Source organism: Anopheles marshallii, chromosome 3 (genome assembly GCF_943734725.1).
Source record: "Anopheles marshallii chromosome 3, idAnoMarsDA_429_01, whole genome shotgun sequence".
Classification (NCBI taxonomy): domain Eukaryota; kingdom Metazoa; phylum Arthropoda; class Insecta; order Diptera; family Culicidae; genus Anopheles; species Anopheles marshallii.
In genome coordinates, this window is record NC_071327.1 from 20,929,528 (window position 1) to 20,949,038 (window position 19,511).

Consider the following 19,511-nt stretch of genomic DNA (forward strand, 5'->3'; position numbering starts at 1 on the left):
CAGTAAGTATGAGAAGCGCCTTCAAGACACCTTTTCTTAAAACGATTTTAGCTACACACTGCGAACCGAGCGCACATTCAACACATCACTCCACAAGGTTCACTGTTGAATGGGAAGTAATGTTTTCCCCTCCCGGTGGTGGCAATATTCTGAAGCGATTTTCACGCGTACCAAACATGATTAATGTTCTGCGTTGACGGTTGGCAATTATCCTGCAAAAGCAAAGTGCTCATAATGGTGTGTGTGTGCTGACGTGTTGCTCAGATAGGTTTGGACTGAATTACGCTTCGGAGTGGTTTATTAATGCATGTTAAGTGTTAATTTGATCACTTGTAGCACTCGAGCGCAGTGATTGCAGCGGTAAAAGCTATGAATGGGCTGGAAGACTAATGCAAAATATTAATCTCATCGATTCGTATTTGTAACACGAGCTCTCTGTTTTATTTGTATTGAATTGAAGGTACATTCGCCTAAAGCCACAGTTGCACAGAAGCTACAGACGTACAGATATCGACACAACACAAAATGCCATGGCGTCAACTTATCTTAAAGGAAACACTCTCGCCCACTGGCTCACCCGGCCCATCCTGAAACGGTTGAGTACGGCATGTGCAGCACGGCATTATACCCATCTGTAACACACGGGTTGGTCGCATAATGATGTTTCCCGGGGCTGTTTATTGGGCGCATTCCCATTCATGAGGGCGGGCCGGGCTTTCTCTGGGGCGGCTTCGGGTGCGATGGTCGGATAATCATGATTGCATAAATTTCCCGTTCACTGGGCGGCCGGCCCACCGTAGCATATGCATTTAAATCGGGTAATTAAAGGGCAATGTGCAATCAGCCCACCATGGATGGGCCATTTTTCCGGGATCGTTCGTAGTGGATCTATGGCCAAGTTAATGGCTTAATCACCGTTAAACGATTGATCGAACTGAATCAGTATGATTAGGTAGGTTGTTGTGGCACCAATAATCTGCGAATATTATATCAATAACAAATAATGGTTCAAATCGAATGGGGAAACCCTTTTGCAGTACAACAATGCACGAACGTACCGCATGGAACAGTGTCAGATCGACGGTGAAAAGTCCTCCGCAGGAGACGGACGTTTTGAGGTTAAGAAACACTGTCTGTTCTTGGGAGATCTAAAAGAAAATTGAATTCGAAACGTTGACCGCTTGGGGAATCTAAGGTGTGAGGGTAAAATTTACCAGCCGGAAGTGACTTCTTTGGTTCGTCCGATAAGTGCTGGGTGGTCGTAGCAGGTGAACTGTCGCTTGTGCCTGTTTCGAAAGGTGAACACAAAAATCAACTCGCCAATCCCGTAAATTCTATCCAATCACCGTACCTCTTCCACAGTGGCGTGGCTGAAGTAGCAGAGTGCAAATATTTCCACCACAAACCAAACGATCCAGTATACCGTTTCGAGAAAGTCCTCCGTGGTATCGCCCTGCTGTACGTTTGCTTCCGCATAGCTACAGCGCGAAAAAAACATTGCAATGAACCTGCTTTCTTGATGGCCCCGTTTGCTACCTACCGTACCGACATCATGCAGGTATTGTAGCCCAGCTCAACAAGCGTGATAAACTGGAAGAGCAGTAAAATTGTATTTTGCACACCGAAACATCGGTTTAGCAACCCGATAGCGCTCAACAGTTGCCCGTGGATGTGGGCGAGATGCCGTACGGATCCGTAGGCTGACTCACTGCCCCGTGCCAGATGTGGCTGCAGCTGCAGCAGCCAGCGGTTGAGCAGTTGCAAGCGGTCTCTGATTAGCAGCGCGTAAGCAACAAACTGCAGCTCGCTGATAACGCACAGCGTTTGTGGTATGATGCAAAGCAGCAAGCAGTTGGACGAAAATGGTGAGCCACTGTCGCGTATGTACATGAGACAGTTGCTGATCTCCAGCACTGCCTTCACACCGACACCAAGCACGAGCATCAGCAGTACATTCCTGGGCGAAGAAAGACGGACGGATCAAACTACCAGCCTGGTGATATAATTGAACGCCTCGCGGTGAATTCTACCCACCTCAACCAGACAGCATTGTTCACCGCAGTTGGCCTGACGCCGGATTGTGCGGCCGCCTGCACCATCGCCGGTATGCGCTGGTCGACCTGCAGCAGCACTCGTATCAATTGACTAAACGCTGGCTGGCGGAACAGGGACACGGTGACGAGGCTCAGCACCAAGATGCATCCAATGTACTGATTCTTCAAATCGATCGCCACACGCACCAAGTTCGAATCCGTCAGCTTGCTGGACTGGCTCAGCGATGATAGGATGTGATAGCAAACGTATGCCAGACTGCATCCCATTGCATGCAGCAGACCAACGAAGGAGAATGATAACGTTTTATCGTTCGGTCGGGTGGCGTCCAGCCGAGACGTGTTGCTGATATTGCAGACGCTCTTACGCACGGTACCACAGGCGATGCACTTTTTGAGCGGTAAATAGGTGAAAGCATTTAGGCAGCACACTTTCGAGATGAGATACAGCGGTATAATGGCGGTTTGCAGATTGATTTTCCATTCGCATGCCTTTTGATTGGCCATTTTGGATTGTAACGCCGTTTGCAACTACGGTAACACTGATTTCTATTTGGTTCGAGCATTGTATACTCCCTAGAATGAACCGTTTTCCCGCTACTATTCATAATTACTGACCTTCTGACGTGTGTGACAAGAACTGTCACCTGCTCCGAATAATATTAATTGTGTTTTGATACACCGTGTGTGTAGTTTTGAAAGAGCATCAACGTATGCGTAAAAATGTTTCTCACTCTTTCTGTTTCTTGTTTGACAGTAGGCACCATGTCCTACCTGTAATGTAATGGTTTTATGGAATAGGCGGCACTGGATGAATACTTGGAGGAGATATGATGTGATGTGATGGGATGATGCAAGGGGATGTGAACTTTGTCCGCCGGATTCTATTGCGAACGGCTATATTACAGGGTTTTCCGTTACCGCCATTTTCTGTACAATTCAATAGCTTGCCGAACATGTCAATTATATGCCCGAACAAAACAACAACTCGCTGAACTTGTCAATATAATCCCCGAACACCCTGTAATAACAACACGAGTTTTGTCGTTACTTACTATTTGCTTGTTTGTCACAGTGTCGTAACAAGTTAAGTGAAGTTTTACAAACGCGGGGTCTATCGTTTCTCGCAATGGCTACTACTACTCCTCAGGGCTACTTTATCCTACCTAGGCCCCGCTTGTTAGTTTTCGTTCGACCCGTTTAGTCGCGTGGAGTACGTTGGTCCGTAATCCTTTATCGGCAACAACAACCTTAAAAGTTCTAGGCGTACCAGTGCCAGCTCTCTTTGACTTTATTTACCCGTAGCCGGATAGTCAATCCTGCGTACGGAGGTTTGGTCCGGATGGGATTTTGGTCCGGTACTGTCGTGTGAAGGCCGGCGGCGCTAACAATACACCACCGGGCCGTCCGTTACCCAGCCCGGCAAATTTCGTTAAATTTATCTTTTAATTAACTCTCTTTTAAACATTTTTGAACAACGATGACAACATTAATACAATACATGACCCACATTAATACGAGAACCCGGCAAAGCTGATTCTTATCACACAAAAGGACAATCCAGACTACACCAAGGGTAGGAATCTATGTAGGACCAAACCAATCTAAGCGATTCATAAATAACGAGAGTGCAGTCAAAGGATAAACATGTGCAGACCGTAAAGCGTTTCAAGGGCATAAGCTGCAGTAAGGCTTCAATGCGTCCAACACTTTTCTACATCCAAACGGGTGAAGTACACTTTGTTCAATTCCGCCAAGTGATGACTGCATGTACTGCAAGTGATGATGATGGTGAAAAAGATGGATGGAGAGAACTTCAACACGGCCGTTTCTAGCATGCCTCACTTATAATTCACCCTTAATTTAACAGGTAATTAGAGGGAACATTGACTGTCCTTTATTTTCCCTTTCGAGCAATTTTGACACGTTTACATTGAGTCTTTGAGATATGCTAATTTTCCCTTTATTTACCGTTTAATGACACGGTAAATTAAGGGAAAATCTGGCACTGAGCATGCACCGCGGGCAGAGTAAATGTTTTGGGAAACGTTTTAAAATCATTTTGAAAGCATGAACAGCATAGAAAAAAAAAACCGTTTTATTTAAAACTTTCTGGGACACCATCGCACTGCCTCCACAACACACACGAACGAATGATACCGCCCGACAAAGTAAAACTGCTCGAATGGGTAAATTAACAGCGCGACCGGGTGAGACCTTATCTCACTTATGAAAACGTAAGCCGTATATGCATCTCTTATTACGTCCCCGTGTTCAAGTGTTCCGTCAAACTCAACAAGCGCAACATCGACTTATAAGAAGTTGGATATTAAATTCAAAACGGACAAAATATGCGCGAACAGATTGCTTGTCGGCAACACAAGCTCGAATAAACGTAAAGGCAATCTTCTCGAAAAGCATAGACATAGTAAAAGAAAATGGAAATAATTTATCAACAGTTTTATCTCACACACATAAGCTGACTCGGGCCTTCTGATTGTAAGGTCTCAGGGAATATGTTTGTTCCCTTTGATGCAGTGAGCACAGTTCCGCTTGGGCAGTGTTCGGGTGTGGTCCTGTGGTTTTGCGTCATCATGCAAGAAAAGTGTGCTGTTTGTTTTGTGCTACTGTAAGTAGATATTGTGTGATTGGTGCAGTTTAGATTGCCAGTAGCTAATTATCTTCCTTTGTGCAGGTGGTTTGCAGTTGGTGCATTGGGATATCATACATACTCCTGCAAAAATACAGATTATTATGCCCGAAAGGCAACATTTTATAACATCATTATTGAAAGCTTAACAGTTCCACGGTTTCAATGTAAGTTGTACTATGGATTATTAGATGTATCGTTTGTAAACTCCACTGTGGAAGAGTTGCCTAAGCAGTTGTTCGACTCATTTAATGGTATACAGATTGCAAATCTCACTCGCAGCGGTATCAAATATGTGAATCGTTACAGTCTCGAAAGGGCCCAATCGCTGCAAGTGCTAGATGTATCGTGGAATGCATTGAGCGAGCTGACCGCGAATTGTTTTTCCGGAGCAACTGCTCTAACCAAACTCGTTTTATCATACAATAATATAAGCTCTATTGATAATATGGCCTTCATTTCGCTGATAAATTTAAGGATTCTTCTGTTGACTGGAAATAAACTTCGCTCATTGGACAGTAATGTTTTCAACTCGCTAGTAGCGTTAGAAACCGTTTATCTAGACTCCAATAAGCTTGAAGTGATAGAACGCGATCTCTTCGCCAAAAATGTTAAACTGCAAAACATTCTTCTGCAAAACAATAGCATCAGCGTGGCCGAGCATGGGGCATTCAATCAACCGTCCAATCTGAGTATTCTTTCATTAAGCAACAATAACCTGACAAAACTCAATCTGAGCGCAGTAGAAGTGAAGAAAGTGTACCTGGCAAACAACAAGCTCGAGGAAATCTATCTCTCACCCTCGATGGAATTAGTTTCCGCAGGGAACAACAGAATCGCAAGCATTTTAATGGACAACTCATCGAGCATGAACCTCACGACACTCGATTTGGACAATAATTCCATCACGTCCTTTGAATCGATTGCACATTTACCATCGCTCGTGAACCTCTTTCTATCCAACAACCGGATCGGCCCATTGAACCTCACGAGCTTTGCGAAGTTTACCAAACTCGAACAGCTGGGACTGGAGCGTACGTTCATCTCCAACCTGCAACACGGTACCTTTGCGCAGCAGGAGTCTCTGAAATGGTTAGATCTAAGCTACAATAATCTGGATCGGTTCGATTTCGACATTCTCACATCCTCCACCGCACTGGAGACGATCTTTCTCGACGGCAACCGCCTAAAGTCGGTCAACTTTCAATATCTCAAAAAGACGTTTCCGTCACTCGTGAAGATTGGGCTGTCCGATAACAACTGGAACTGCACATACCTGATCGAGCTCGTGCGATATTGCACCGCACATTCGATCGCGCTGTTCCAATCCCAATCGTCCGTGCAGAACCAAACGAATGTGAAGGGCATCTACTGTTACGACGATAAGAATCCTCTTGCCAACTGGAACGTTACCATGCAGCAGATGCAGCTACTGCATCCACATCTCAACAGTTCCACAGAGGACGGTGCACTGCAGTCGTTGCTGCAGAGCGTGCTGGAAGATGTGCGTCGTTTCAGCGATAGCAATGCAGACGTAGCGAATCAAACCACCAAACTCGATGGCGCAGTGTACGATCTGACAAGGAATCAGTTCGCCCTGCAGAAGGATCTCAACAGCTTGCGGCAGTCGCTGTTCGAGATACGGTTGGCATTGATGTCGAACAGGACGAACGGTAGTGCCGGTGTGGATAATAACGAGTTGCGTCGCATGATCGAGACGGCGAACAATTTAACGCTCGACAAACAGGAACTGAGCGCTAAAACACTCGAGTTCAAGATCTACGAACAGACGTTCAAGGTGGATAAAGCGCTGGAGCTTGCCAAGGAGAACAGTGATAAGATCGCGCTGGTGGCGAAGGGAAAAGGGCCATGTAACTACAACGTTGCTGATTTCAGTGGTGTAAGTTTGCAGGCGCAAAACCAACAGCAGCAGCAACAACTTTTGCAACAGAGTGCTGCACATGTAAGCGGAGGCAGCGGAGAACATGGGTTGATCATTACAATAGTGGTAATGTTATGTCTCCTGATGGGGGTGATTGTGTTTGGATTTTTTAAATTTAATCGTCGTTTGTTCAACGTCGAACGAAACCGATATGCAAACAGAGACAGTAGTTTGGCAACAATAATTCATGAGAATATTTGAATATTTTCCTGCAACACTTCGTTTGGGTTTCTTAACGAATCTCTAATTAAGCGCAATGATGATTAAATAGTAGCAATTAGTTTGTAGCAAATAAATATGTAAAAACGAATCAAGCAAAGCAATATTTTTGTTGGATGATACTTTCTTGTGTAAATGTCATTAGTTACAGTTAGACGATACGATTTTTTGATGACAAACCTGCGGCAAAAAGCTGCTAGAAAAAAAAAATCGACGCAAAGAAACGATGCGGTTCTTTGGTGTGTAATCTTCCAACAAAAAGGTTTTCAGTTCCTTTGTAAGCACCATTCATTCATGGTAGTATATTAAATGTCAAAAGATTACAAGCATAGGCGTCGTGTTTTCCATCAATGCAAAGTGCATGGTGACCAGAAGATCTCATAGCCTGTTTTCTACAATCAAATAGATATATAAAACTTGACAGAACAGAATGCAGGACAAAAGCACCAAAAAAAGATTCCAAGGCTATCGAATTTACGAATATGCATCGAACATTGTCGAAACAAATTGCATCAATGCACAACAAAACCGATCGCGTCTATACGGAGGTGGCTAGCAATGTGGAATGTTTGGAACGAGTCGAGAGAAAATTGAGGATTTCATTAGCAACGATGGAGGAAGCAAAGAATGGTACGGTATTGCTTGATGAATCTTCGGGAAATTACCGAAGTCGGGAAATGTCGAAGAGCAATCCTGCGCCCTGTTTCAATTTCGACAAAATAATCAATGCCGACAAATTCGCGGAGTTTGATACTACACTTGGGATGGACTGTTCATTTATTTAAACGGTGTTTTAAAAGCAAATCTACACGAAAGATCCAGGGAATGGGATGCATGAGGCGATGATTACGATTTTCGACCAATAATGTATGCAATTTTGTAGTTAGACTTGCAGTGAAAGACAGGATAGAAAAGTCGCTTTTTTGGTGCATGAAAAATGCTTTGTTTATTCCATAAAATTCATACTATTTTGGAGACATTTCCGTCTCCAAACAGTGAAATGCAATAGTTTTACGACCGAGCATGACTAATTAATGAATAAAGAATTGAATTGTTGCAACTGAACACCGATATCACCCCATATCGGGCAGCTTGGCAAGGGTTGTTACACCGTTTACTTTGAATGAGATCTATTGATTATTTGTTGCTAAAAATTGCTATCTATTATGCTTTGAACAGTCACCATATAAATGTCTAAACCATTCAACGGTCAGTGGTACTGTTTTGCATACAAGTAGCTTTCTAAGTAGGGGTAACGTTTTCCCATTTGAATGATTATCATCACATTTCAAAGGAAGGTGACTCCTTTAACCTGAAGCCTGTCCCATTGCGGCTAAAGGAGATTCAATTGGTGATTCTAAATCAACGAATATCGATTCAAACTGACTCGAGAAACGGTGTTTAGGGCTTTTATCGGGTTTTCATCGAGTAGCCCGTTAAGGGATGTTTTCGGTCTCTTATCGAGCTTAAGTCGGACTGTCCGTTGAGGGATGTTATCGGGTTCTTTTCGGGCACTGATCGGTTGATAAGGGAAGTTATCAGATTTAGAGATAGTTAAAATTGACAATCAATCGGAGCAGATTGCAAACGATTCCAAATATTTATGGAACCAGTTTGTGGAAGAACCGCCTGAAATTGCCCGAAATCATTAGTATCGTCCAGAATTCAAGGAACCGCCGAAAAACCATGGAGGGGGGGGGGGGAGGGGAGGGATATGGGTAAATAGGGAGAAGAGATGGGAGGGACGGAACATCGGTCACTACGACGACAATCGTATGCCTCAACGATTGACAACAGATGGAATGTTAAAGCTTTGGCTGCTACAATTGTGTGATTTCTTGAACCCAACACTTAAATCCAACAGCTATCGAAGGTTTCTTGCAATCGATTGGTGGATCGATCATGCTCTATCTTACCATGGTCACCGATTTGGTAAGACCTTATCTGCACTCCATGCAAAAAGCATGTCTAGATCTATCCATGCATAAGCACTCATAACCACGTCTGACTCATCTTCTGTATGACATTTTCTTGTAATACTCCACCATTCCAGAAAGATAAGATTTAAGTTTATTATTCGATGAGAAAGACAATAACATGGTATTACTCATGACCTGTTTGTAATATGGTACATATTTGTCTAATACTATCTAATATTTAATATTGAAGTGATAACAATATCCATTACTGCTTGTTATTCATCAGTCAGAGATTGATATCCGTTATTCGTTTGGCGAAAATTGAGAAAAAAAAACTATAATAGGTGATCCACAGCTGTGTCGTGTTCAGAATGGCAACATTTTGAATAAAATTTTCGCTTTACCGAACGGCATGTAATTGCAATCGTCGCCAAAAGTCAAGACATGGTGAAAGAAAGCGGAAATCATTTATCAACATTCTTATCTCGCACCCGTAAGCCGATTCAGTGCAGCTGGTTCTGAAGTTTCGTCGTTTCGATGCCACAGTGAACACAGTTCCGCTTGGGCAGTGTTCGGGTGTGGTTCTGTGGTTTTGCGTCATCATGCAAGAAAAGTGTGCTGTTTGTTTTGTGCTACTGTAAGTAGATATTGTGTGATTGGTGCAGTTTAGATTGCCAGTAGCTAATTATCTTCCTTTGTGCAGGTGGTTTGCAGTTGGTGCATTGGGATATCATACATACTCCTGCAAAAATACAGATTATTATGCCCGAAAGGCAACATTTTATAACATCATTATTGAAAGCTTAACAGTTCCACGGTTTCAATGTGAGTTGTACTATGGATTATTAGATGTATCGTTTGTAAACTCCACTGTGGAAGAGTTGCCTAAGCAGTTGTTCGACTCATTTAATGGTATACAGATTGCAAATCTCACTCGCAGCGGTATCAAATATGTGAATCGTTACAGTCTCGAAAGGGCCCAATCGCTGCAAGTGCTAGATGTATCGTGGAATGCATTGAGCGAGCTGACCGCGAATTGTTTTTCCGGAGCAACTGCTCTAACCAAACTCGTTTTATCATACAATAATATAAGCTCTATTGATAATATGGCCTTCATTTCGCTGATAAATTTGAGGATTCTTCTGTTGACTGGAAATAAACTTCGCTCATTGGACAGTAACGTTTTCAACTCGCTAGTAGCGTTACAAACCATTTATCTAGACTCCAATAAGCTTGAAGTGATAGAACACGATCTCTTCGCCAAAAATGTTAAACTGCAAAACATTCTTCTGCAAAACAATAGCATCAGCGTGGTCGAGCATGGGGCATTCAATCAACCGTCCAATCTGAGTATTCTTTCATTAAGCAACAATAACCTGACAAAACTCAATCTGAGCGCAGTAGAAGTGAAGAAAGTGTACCTGGCAAACAACAAGCTCGAGGAAATCTATCTCTCACCCTCGATGGAATTAGTTTCCGCAGGGAACAACAGAATCGCAAGCATTTTAATGGACAACTCATCGAGCATGAACCTCACGACACTCGATTTGGACAATAATTCCATCACGTCCTTTGAATCGATTGCACATTTACCATCGCTCGTGAACCTCTTTCTATCCAACAACCGGATCGGCCCATTGAACCTCACGAGCTTTGCGAAGTTTACCAAACTCGAACAGCTGGGACTGGAGCGTACGTTCATCTCCAACCTGCAACACGGTACCTTTGCGCAGCAGGAGTCTCTGAAATGGTTAGATCTAAGCTACAATAATCTGGATCGGTTCGATTTCGACATTCTCACATCCTCCACCGCACTGGAGACGATCTTTCTCGACGGCAACCGCCTAAAGTCGGTCAACTTTCAATATCTCAAAAAGACGTTCCCGTCACTCGTGAAGATTGGGCTGTCCGATAACAACTGGAACTGCACATACCTGATCGAGCTCGTGCGATATTGCACCGCACATTCGATCGCGCTGTTCAAATCCCAATCGTCCGTGCAGAACCAAACGAATGTGAAGGGCATCTACTGTTACGACGATAAGAATCCTCTTGCCAACTGGAACGTTACCATGCAGCAGATGCAGCTACTGCATCCACATCTCAACAGTTCCACAGAGGACGGTGCACTGCAGTCGTTGCTGCAGAGCGTGCTGGAAGATGTGCGTCGTTTCAGCGATAGCAATGCAGACGTAGCGAATCAAACCACCAAACTCGATGGCGCAGTGTACGATCTGACAAGGAATCAGTTCGCCCTGCAGAAGGATCTCAACAGCTTGCGGCAGTCGCTGTTCGAGATACGGTTGGCATTGATGTCGAACAGGACGAACGGTAGTGCTGGTGTGGATAATAACGAGTTGCGTCGCATGATCGAGACGGCGAACAATTTAACGCTCGACAAACAGGAACTGAGCGCTAAAACACTCGAGTTCAAGATCTACGAACAGACGTTCAAGGTGGATAAAGCGATGGAGCTTGCCAAGGAGAACAGTGAAAAGATCGCGCTAGTGGCGAAGGGAAAAGGGCCATGTAGCTACAACGTTGCTGATTTCAGTGGTGTAAGTTTGCAGGCGCAGAACCAACAGCAGCAGCAACAACTTTTGCAACAGAGTGCTGCACATGTAAGCGGAGGCAGCGGAGAACATGGGTTGATCATTACAATAGTGGTAATGTTGTGTCTCCTGATGGGGGTGATTGTGTTTGGATTTTTTAAATTTAATCGTCGTTTGTTCAACGTCGAACGAAACCGATATGCAAACAGAGACAGTAGTTTGGCAACAATAATTCATGAGAATATTTGAATATTTTACCTGCAACACTTTGTTTGGGTTTCTTAACGAATCTCTAATTAAGCGAAAGGATGATTAAATAGTAGCAATTAGTTTGTAGCAAATAAATATGTAAAAACGAATCAAGCAAAGCAATATTTTTGTTGGATGATACTTTCTTGTGTAAATGTCATTAGTTACAGTTAGACGATACGATTTTTTGATGACAAACCTGCGGCAAAAAGCTGCTAGAAAAAAAAAAACGACGCAAAGAAACGATGCGGTTCTATGGTGTGTAATCTTCCAACAAAAAGGTTTTCAATTCCTTTGTAAGCACCATTCATTCATGGTAGTATATTAAATGTCAAAAGATTACAAGCATAGGCGTCGTGTTTTCCTTCAATGCAAAGAGCATCAAATAGATATATAAAACTTGACAGAACAGAATACAGGACAAAAGCACCAACAAAAGATTCCAAGGCTATCGAATTTACGAATATGTATCGAACATTGTCGAAACAAATTGCATCAATGCACAACAAAACCGATCGCGTCTATACGGAGGTGGCTAGCAATGTGGAATGCTTGGAACGAGTCGAGAGAAAATTGAGGATTTCATTAGCAACGATGGAGCAAGCAAAGAATGGTACGGTATTGCTTGATGAATCTTCGGGAAATTACCGAAGTCGGGAAATGTCGAAGAGCAATCCTGTGCCCTGTTTTAATTTCGAAAAAATAATCAATGTCGACAAATTCGCGGAGTTTGATACTACACTTGGGATGGACTGTTCATTTATTTAAACGGTGTTTTAAAAGCAAATCTACACGAAAGATCCAGGGAATGGGATGCATGAGGCGATGATTACGATTTTCGACCAATAATGTATGCAACTTTGCAGTTAGACTTGCAGTGAAAGACAGGATAGAAAAGTCGCTTTTTTGGTGCATGAAAAATGCTTTGTTTATTCCATAAAATTCATACTATTTTGGAGACATTTCCGTCTCCAAACAGGGAAATGCAATAGTTTTACGACCGTGCATGACTAATTAATGAATAAAGAATTGAATTGTTGCAACTGAACACCGATATCACCCCATATCGGGCAGCTTGGCAAGGGTTGTTACACCGTTTACTTTGAATGAGATCTATTGATTATTTGTTGCTAAAAATTGCTATCTATTATGCTTTGAACAGTCACCATATAAATGTCTAAACCATTCAACGGTCAGTGGTACTGTTTTGCATACAAGTAGCTTTCTAAGTAGGGGTAACGTTTTCCCATTTGAATGATTATCATCACATTTCAAAGGAAGGTGACTCCTTTAACCTGAAGCCTGCCCCATTGCGGCTAAAGGAGATTCAATTGGTGATTCTAAATCAACGAATATCGATTCAAACTGACTCGAGAAACGGTGTTTAGGGCTTTTATCGGGTTTTCATCGAGTAGCCCGTTAAGGGATGTTTTCGGTCTCTTATCGAGCTTAAGTCGGACTGTCCGTTGAGGGATGTTATCGGGTTCTTTTCGGGCACTGATCGGTTGATAAGGGAAGTTATCAGATTTAGAGATAGTTAAAATTGACATTTAATCGGAGCAGGTTGCAAACGATTCCAAATATTTATGGAACCAGTTTGTGGAAGAACCGCCTGAAATTGCCCGAAATCATTAGTATCGTCCAGAATTCAAGGAACCGCCGAAAAACCATGGAGGGGGGGGGGGGGGAGGGTAGGGATATGGGAAAATAGGGAGAAGAGATAGGAGGGACGGAACATCGGTCACTACGACGACAATCGTATGCCTCAACGATTGACAACAGATGGAATGTTAAAGCCTTGGCTGCTACAATTGTGTGATTTCTTGAACCCAACACTTAAATCCAACAGCTATCGAAGGTTTCTTGCAATCGATTGGTGGATCGATCATGCTCTATCTTACCATGGTCACCGATTTGGTAAGACCTTATCTGCATTCCATGCAAAAAGCATGTCTAGATCTATCCATGCATAAGCACTCATAACCACGTCTGACTCATCTTCTGTATGACATTTTCTTGTAATACTCCACCATTCCAGAAAGATAAGATTTAAGTTTATTATTCGATGAGAAAGACAATAACATGGTATTACTCATGACCTGTTTGTAATATGGTACATATTTGTCTAATACTATCTAATATTTAATATTGAAGTGATAACAATATCCATTACTGCTTGTTATTCATCAGTCAGAGATTGATATCCGTTATTCGTTTGGCGAAAATTGAGAAAAAAAAACTATAATAGGTGATCCACAGCTGTGTCGTGTTCAGAATGGCAACATTTTGAATAAAATTTTCGCTTTACCGAACGGCATGTAATTGCAATCGTCGCCAAAAGTCAAGACATGGTGAAAGAAAGCGGAAATCATTTATCAACATTCTTATCTCGCACCCGTAAGCCGATTCAGTGCAGCTGGTTCTGAAGTTTCGTCGTTTCGATGCCACAGTGAACACAGTTCCGCTTGGGCAGTGTTCGGGTGTGGTTCTGTGGTTTTGCGTCATCATGCAAGAAAAGTGTGCTGTTTGCTTTGTGCTACTGTAAGTAGATATTGTGTGATTGGTGCAGTTTAGATTGCCAGTAGCTAATTATCTTCCTTTGTGCAGGTGGTTTGCAGTTGGTGCATTGGGATATCATACATACTCCTGCAAAAATACAGATTATTATGCCCGAAAGGCAACATTTTATAACATCATTATTGAAAGCTTAACAGTTCCACGGTTTCAATGTGAGTTGTACTATGGATTATTAGATGTATCGTTTGTAAACTCCACTGTGGAAGAGTTGCCTAAGCAGTTGTTCGACTCATTTAATGGTATACAGATTGCAAATCTCACTCGCAGCGGTATCAAATATGTGAATCGTTACAGTCTCGAAAGGGCCCAATCGCTGCAAGTGCTAGATGTATCGTGGAATGCATTGAGCGAGCTGACCGCGAATTGTTTTTCCGGAGCAACTGCTCTAACCAAACTCGTTTTATCATACAATAATATAAGCTCTATTGATAATATGGCCTTCATTTCGCTGATAAATTTGAGGATTCTTCTGTTGACTGGAAATAAACTTCGCTCATTGGACAACAAAGTTTTTGCCTCGCTCAATGCATTACAAACCATTTATCTAGACTTCAATGAGCTTCAAGTGATAGAACGCGATCTCTTCTCCAACAATGATCATCTTCAAAACATTCTTCTCAAAAACAATCACATCAGCGTGGTCGAGGAAGGGGCATTTCCTGTCAAGCCGGACACAGTTGAGGTTAGTGCTGAGTCAGGTCAGTCCAGATCAGGTCTGAGTATTCTTTCATTAAGCAACAATAACCTGACAAAACTCAATCTGAGCGCAGTAGAAGTGAAGAAAGTGTACCTGGCAAACAACAAGCTCGAGGAAATCTATCTCTCACCCTCGATAGAATTAGTTTCCGCAGGGAACAACAGAATCGCAAGCATTTTAATGGACAACTCATCGAGCATGAGCCTCACGACACTCGATTTGAACAATAATTCCATCACATCCTTTGAATCGATTGCACATTTAACATCGCTCGTGAACCTCTTTCTATCCAACAACCGGATCGGCCCATTGAACCTCACGAGCTTTGCGAAGTTTACCAAACTCGAACAGCTGGGATTGGAGCGTACGTTCATCTCCAACCTGCAACACGGTACCTTTGCGCAGCAGGAGTCCCTGAAATGGTTAGATCTAAGCTACAATAATCTGGATCGGTTCGATTTCGACATTCTCACATCCTCCATCGCACTGGAGACGATCTTTCTCGACGGCAACCGTCTAAAGTCGCTCAACTTTCAGTACCTCAAAAAGACGTTCCCGTCACTCGTGAAGATTGGGCTGTCCGATAACAACTGGAACTGCACATACCTGATCGAGCTCGTGCGATATTGCACCGCACATTCGATCGCGCTGTTCAAATCCCAATCGTCCGTGCAGAACCAAACGAATGTGAAGGGCATCTACTGTTACGACGATAAGAATCCTCTTGCCAACTGGAACGTTACCATGCAGCAGATGCAGCTACTGCATCCACATCTCAACAGTTCCACAGAGGACGGTGCACTGCAGTCGTTGCTGCAGAGCGTGCTGGAAGATGTGCGTCGTTTCAGCGATAGCAATGCAGACGTAGCGAATCAAACCACCAAGCTCGATGGCGCAGTGTACGATCTGACAAGGAATCAGTTCGCCCTGCAGAAGGATCTCAACAGCTTGCGGCAGTCGCTGTTCGAGATACGGTTGGCATTGATGTCGAACAGGACGAACGGTAGTGCCGGTGTGGATAATAATGAGTTGCGTCGCATGATCGAGACGGCGAACAATTTAACGCTCGACAAACAGGAACTGAGCGCTAAAACACTCGAGTTCAAGATCTACGAACAGACGTTCAAGGTGGATAAAGCGCTGGAGCTTGCCAAGGAGAACAGTGATAAGAACGCGCTGCTGGCGAAGCGAATCGAACAGTGGATTAGCAATATTGCTGGTTCCGGTGGCGTTGCTTTACTAGCGCAAGATAAACAGCAACAGCTTGTACAACAGAGTGCTGCACATGTAAGCGGAGGCAGCGGTGACCATGGGCTGATGATTGCAATGTTTGTAATGTTGTGTCTCATGATGGGGGTGATTGTGTTTGGCTTTTTTAAATTTCATCGCCGTTCGACAAACGCCGAACGGAATCGTTATACAACCAGAGAGAGTCTGGCCGCAATGATCAATAACGATATTTGACCTGCTTTTGTGCTGCTGTGCCCGTTGTAAGAAGGAATATAATTTCATGTTTAATGTTTAATTACATAAATAAATGACCCAGTACACAACGAAGTTATGACTACAAGCGTATATAGTTTGCCTTATATTTAGTGCAAAAACGAATCTAACAATACTTCTTTTGCGTCGAGAATGATAAAAAATATAATTGGAAGCATTCTTTATTTTCACAAATCAGACCTTGTAGTTGTTGTTGATAGGAAAACATCAAAACATCATAGCATCATGTACGAAATATTCCCATAACAATTTTTGATATTCGTAGATAGCAAACAATCCCATAAATCTAATGCATGTGTGCTAATTGATCAGGAAGCGATCGATCTTTACGAACGGGCGGGCTCGTACAGCATAAATACGATATTTAACATTCAAAGTATACTGCAAGTGCCGCGGTTTTGGGACCCGTTACACACTTCTGCCAGCGGGAATCGCGCTCATTCGCACAAAAACTTTCACCAGAATTGTCGGTTTTAATCAATTTATACCTGCAGGCGGTGGTGCGTTCCGTGAACTGTCGCGCACACCGGTGTGCACCAACGTCATAATCTAATTATGCGGTAATGTTATCGGAAGATATTAGGTGCTAAAGTTTCACCTCGCTGTAAAATTTGCTAACGTGTGCCGTGGTGCAAAGACGCTGGCGCTTCCTTCCTTGTTTTAATTATTTCATGAGGTTGGTGCGGTTTGCTCGGTGGGAAATTCGGAAGCAAGCATCGGCGTAGCGGGAAGGAAGTTAATAATTGACTTTTCAATTTGTGAATATACTTACGTGCACTATGATATATTTCGGTCATGTATCCAGTTTGGTGTGGAAACAAAACGCTACAGGCCGAAGTACAACTAGTATCATTTTATTTGTGCATCATTAAAAGTGCACAATTATGCTACTTCACTTATTGCAATGTGTTTTGTTTGTCTCCTGCGCTCACTCACACTTTTAAGTTTTAATTTTCCACCTAGTGGTTGTGATGAATATACTTTTACTTTTAACTAAAATACATGCCCCATACGTCATCGTTACGGTGCGTGGACTCAGTTCCGCGGTGCTATGCGAGAAGTTTGTAGGGTGCACTTTTTAGTTGGCCATAAATAATGCTCTATGAAACGGGGACGAACAAAAACGCAAAGTACTCTGTTAGCCTAAGTGCTCAGGCTGTTTTGTATGTGTGTGCTGTATGGGTGCAAGTGTACTGGAACTGATAGAGAACACAAAGAATACTATGCAAGGTTTTCCAAAAGTGTACAAAGGTGTGCATCTTTTTTTTCTGTTACATAACTTTAAAGTGAATATTATAATGGAAGTTGATGCTAAAGCTGGAGCATAAATGGAACGTTAGGCTTGTCCCATATTAATTAGTTGCCCTAAGAATATAAAAGTCAAATACTGAATATAAAAGTCAAATCAACTCACAGCGTGTTTTAATGCCACACAAGCAGCGATAACAGTGTGATAACTTGTTGACACCATGGGTTGTGGTGATTAAAAATAGCATGACAAAGTGAACAAAAACAGGAAAAAAACTAAGCACTTTACACACGCTTTCAAAAGCATAAAACGTACATCTCGCAATTTGAAACAATATTCAATCCAAACAATTGCTTGTAATACGATACCCATGAAGCTGCGGCCAATGTAGGTCAACAGTACAGCGTAAACCTGGTGAGTCATGCCCCCAATAAAGGCACACAACTACAACCGTTCCCATGTAGCGGAACATTCTTCTCAAGTCTGTTTCCTTGTTACAAACAAAACACGTTTCGTATCGGAAAATCAAGGTAATATGCTGGTGCTGGTGCTGCTCGTTCCGCTCCCAAAGGTATCGGAAATGGTAGCATATCGAAGGAAATTGGAGCTCGTTCATAATGGATTTATGAAGTGTACGCCCAATCCTGAACGTTGCTCCTTGATGCGGGAATTGGCGGAAGTTTCCATTCCGGTGGCGAAACACACAAGGCCTTTGCAGCCGGAGCGTGCTTCGGTGCGGGCAACAGAGATGTCAGTCTAGCGAGATCATTTCACGCCGGGAAAGATTTCGGCAAAACATGGTACCAGGGTGGTATTGTTGCCATAAATAGTACACCGATGCAAGAGCAATCGATGGGATGGATGGAAACCCAGAACAGTTGCTACCGGAACCGTTCGTGTGTGATTGATTCCACAATGCAAACGCTGCACACGGAAGAGGCACAATCATTCACGTGGAAGTGCAATTGTGCGATTGCAGTCAAGGGGTTTCCGCAACATACACGGGTATCGATTTCGTGGAATGCATTTTTATCGACACGATACGCGTACGGGCGATACGTTGGAGAATTGGAAAATGTTCCTGGAGCGGTTTCGAAAAATTGAATATTATGGTAATATGCGCACGTAGCTGGTAGCGAACATTGCAGCGAGTTGGAAATTTTCTGTTTTTACATCTAGTTGGTCGTATGTCAGGCTTGTACGTTTGATAAACCAAATCCTCTGGATGTGACAGTTTAAGATGACAAGTCTGCAGTATTAGACATAATAGTTCAAGTATTCGAGTATTGGGTGTAACTGATTCCGTCCTATAAATCAGAAAGAATCACTGAAGTACTGAATGAAATTAATGAGTTCTATAAGATTCTGACGGTGATTAACTCTCACAGATTCTTGAATCCTCAGAAATTAATGAGAGTCGATTCTTGATTTGAAAGACTCCTTACTAAATGTTCATATGAATGACCAAGAATGACCTAGAACGATGAACAGAACTGACAAAGATATTAAGATATTAATGTATTCAAACTTAGTTTATTGATTTTTCACCACCATTGCTACTCCTTCCAATGTCTAAATCCGTAGTTAAAGTGCTCAACATATCACTTTATTTTTATCGTTCTTCATACAGCACAACAACATATTTCTGTGGATGTTTGTTTTGCTTGAAGTCTAGACAAGAAATTACTCAATTTCCTACCTATTTCCGGTACCATTTTTGGGGAGTCACAACTACGTGTTCGTGCAAATTGCATTTTTCCCTCCCTATTTTATTCAAAACTCGACCGGAGCGAACAAACAAAATCTTCACGGCACTTTAATGTGGAAGGAAATCATCCATACGCTTTGATTGGGAGCTATCGGTACGCAACAAGCTGGTCGGAACACACAGAACACCAAGCTG

At 42.8% G+C, this 19,511-nt stretch overlaps 4 protein-coding genes across 4 annotated transcripts; 3 read left to right on the forward strand and 1 right to left on the reverse strand.

Annotated features, from left to right (window-relative positions):
* Positions 1-907: 907 nt before the first annotated feature.
* On the reverse strand, positions 908-2,558 carry LOC128715180 (uncharacterized). The gene is made up of 6 exons (XM_053810063.1): positions 2,035-2,558; positions 1,541-1,957; positions 1,352-1,478; positions 1,215-1,286; positions 1,059-1,148; positions 908-976 (listed from the first exon to the last, which is right to left on the reverse strand). Exons 1-6 carry the CDS (start codon positions 2,556-2,558, stop codon positions 908-910), a joined length of 1,299 nt encoding a protein of 432 aa, XP_053666038.1.
* A 1,678-nt stretch (positions 2,559-4,236) lies between these two features.
* Positions 4,237-6,844, forward strand: LOC128712343 (protein artichoke-like). Its single transcript, XM_053807237.1, has 2 exons — positions 4,237-4,240; positions 4,800-6,844. The coding sequence occupies exons 1-2, from the start codon at positions 4,237-4,239 to the stop codon at positions 6,842-6,844; spliced, it is 2,049 nt and encodes a 682-aa protein (XP_053663212.1).
* Positions 6,845-7,473: 629 nt separating this feature from the next.
* Positions 7,474-11,582, forward strand: LOC128712344 (protein artichoke-like). The gene is made up of 2 exons (XM_053807239.1): positions 7,474-7,492; positions 9,538-11,582. The coding sequence occupies exons 1-2, from the start codon at positions 7,474-7,476 to the stop codon at positions 11,580-11,582; spliced, it is 2,064 nt and encodes a 687-aa protein (XP_053663214.1).
* A 594-nt stretch (positions 11,583-12,176) lies between these two features.
* LOC128712345 (uncharacterized) lies at positions 12,177-16,320 on the forward strand. The gene is made up of 2 exons (XM_053807240.1): positions 12,177-12,195; positions 14,243-16,320. Exons 1-2 carry the CDS (start codon positions 12,177-12,179, stop codon positions 16,318-16,320), a joined length of 2,097 nt encoding a protein of 698 aa, XP_053663215.1.
* The last annotated feature ends 3,191 nt before the right edge of the window (positions 16,321-19,511 follow it).

Bases quoted from the DNA above. Each gene is read 5' to 3' on its own strand.
- LOC128715180 (XM_053810063.1), bottom strand. From the start codon at position 2,558: ATGGCCAATCAAAAGGCATGCGAATGGAAAATCAATCTGCAAACCGCC. The intron at 1,287-1,351 runs GTACGGTGATTG...CTTTCGAAACAG, and splicing joins GCCACGCCACTGTGGAAGAG to GCACAAGCGACAGTTCACCT. The intron at 977-1,058 runs GTACGTTCGTGC...TAATATTCGCAG, and splicing joins ATCTGACACTGTTCCATGCG to ATTATTGGTGCCACAACAAC.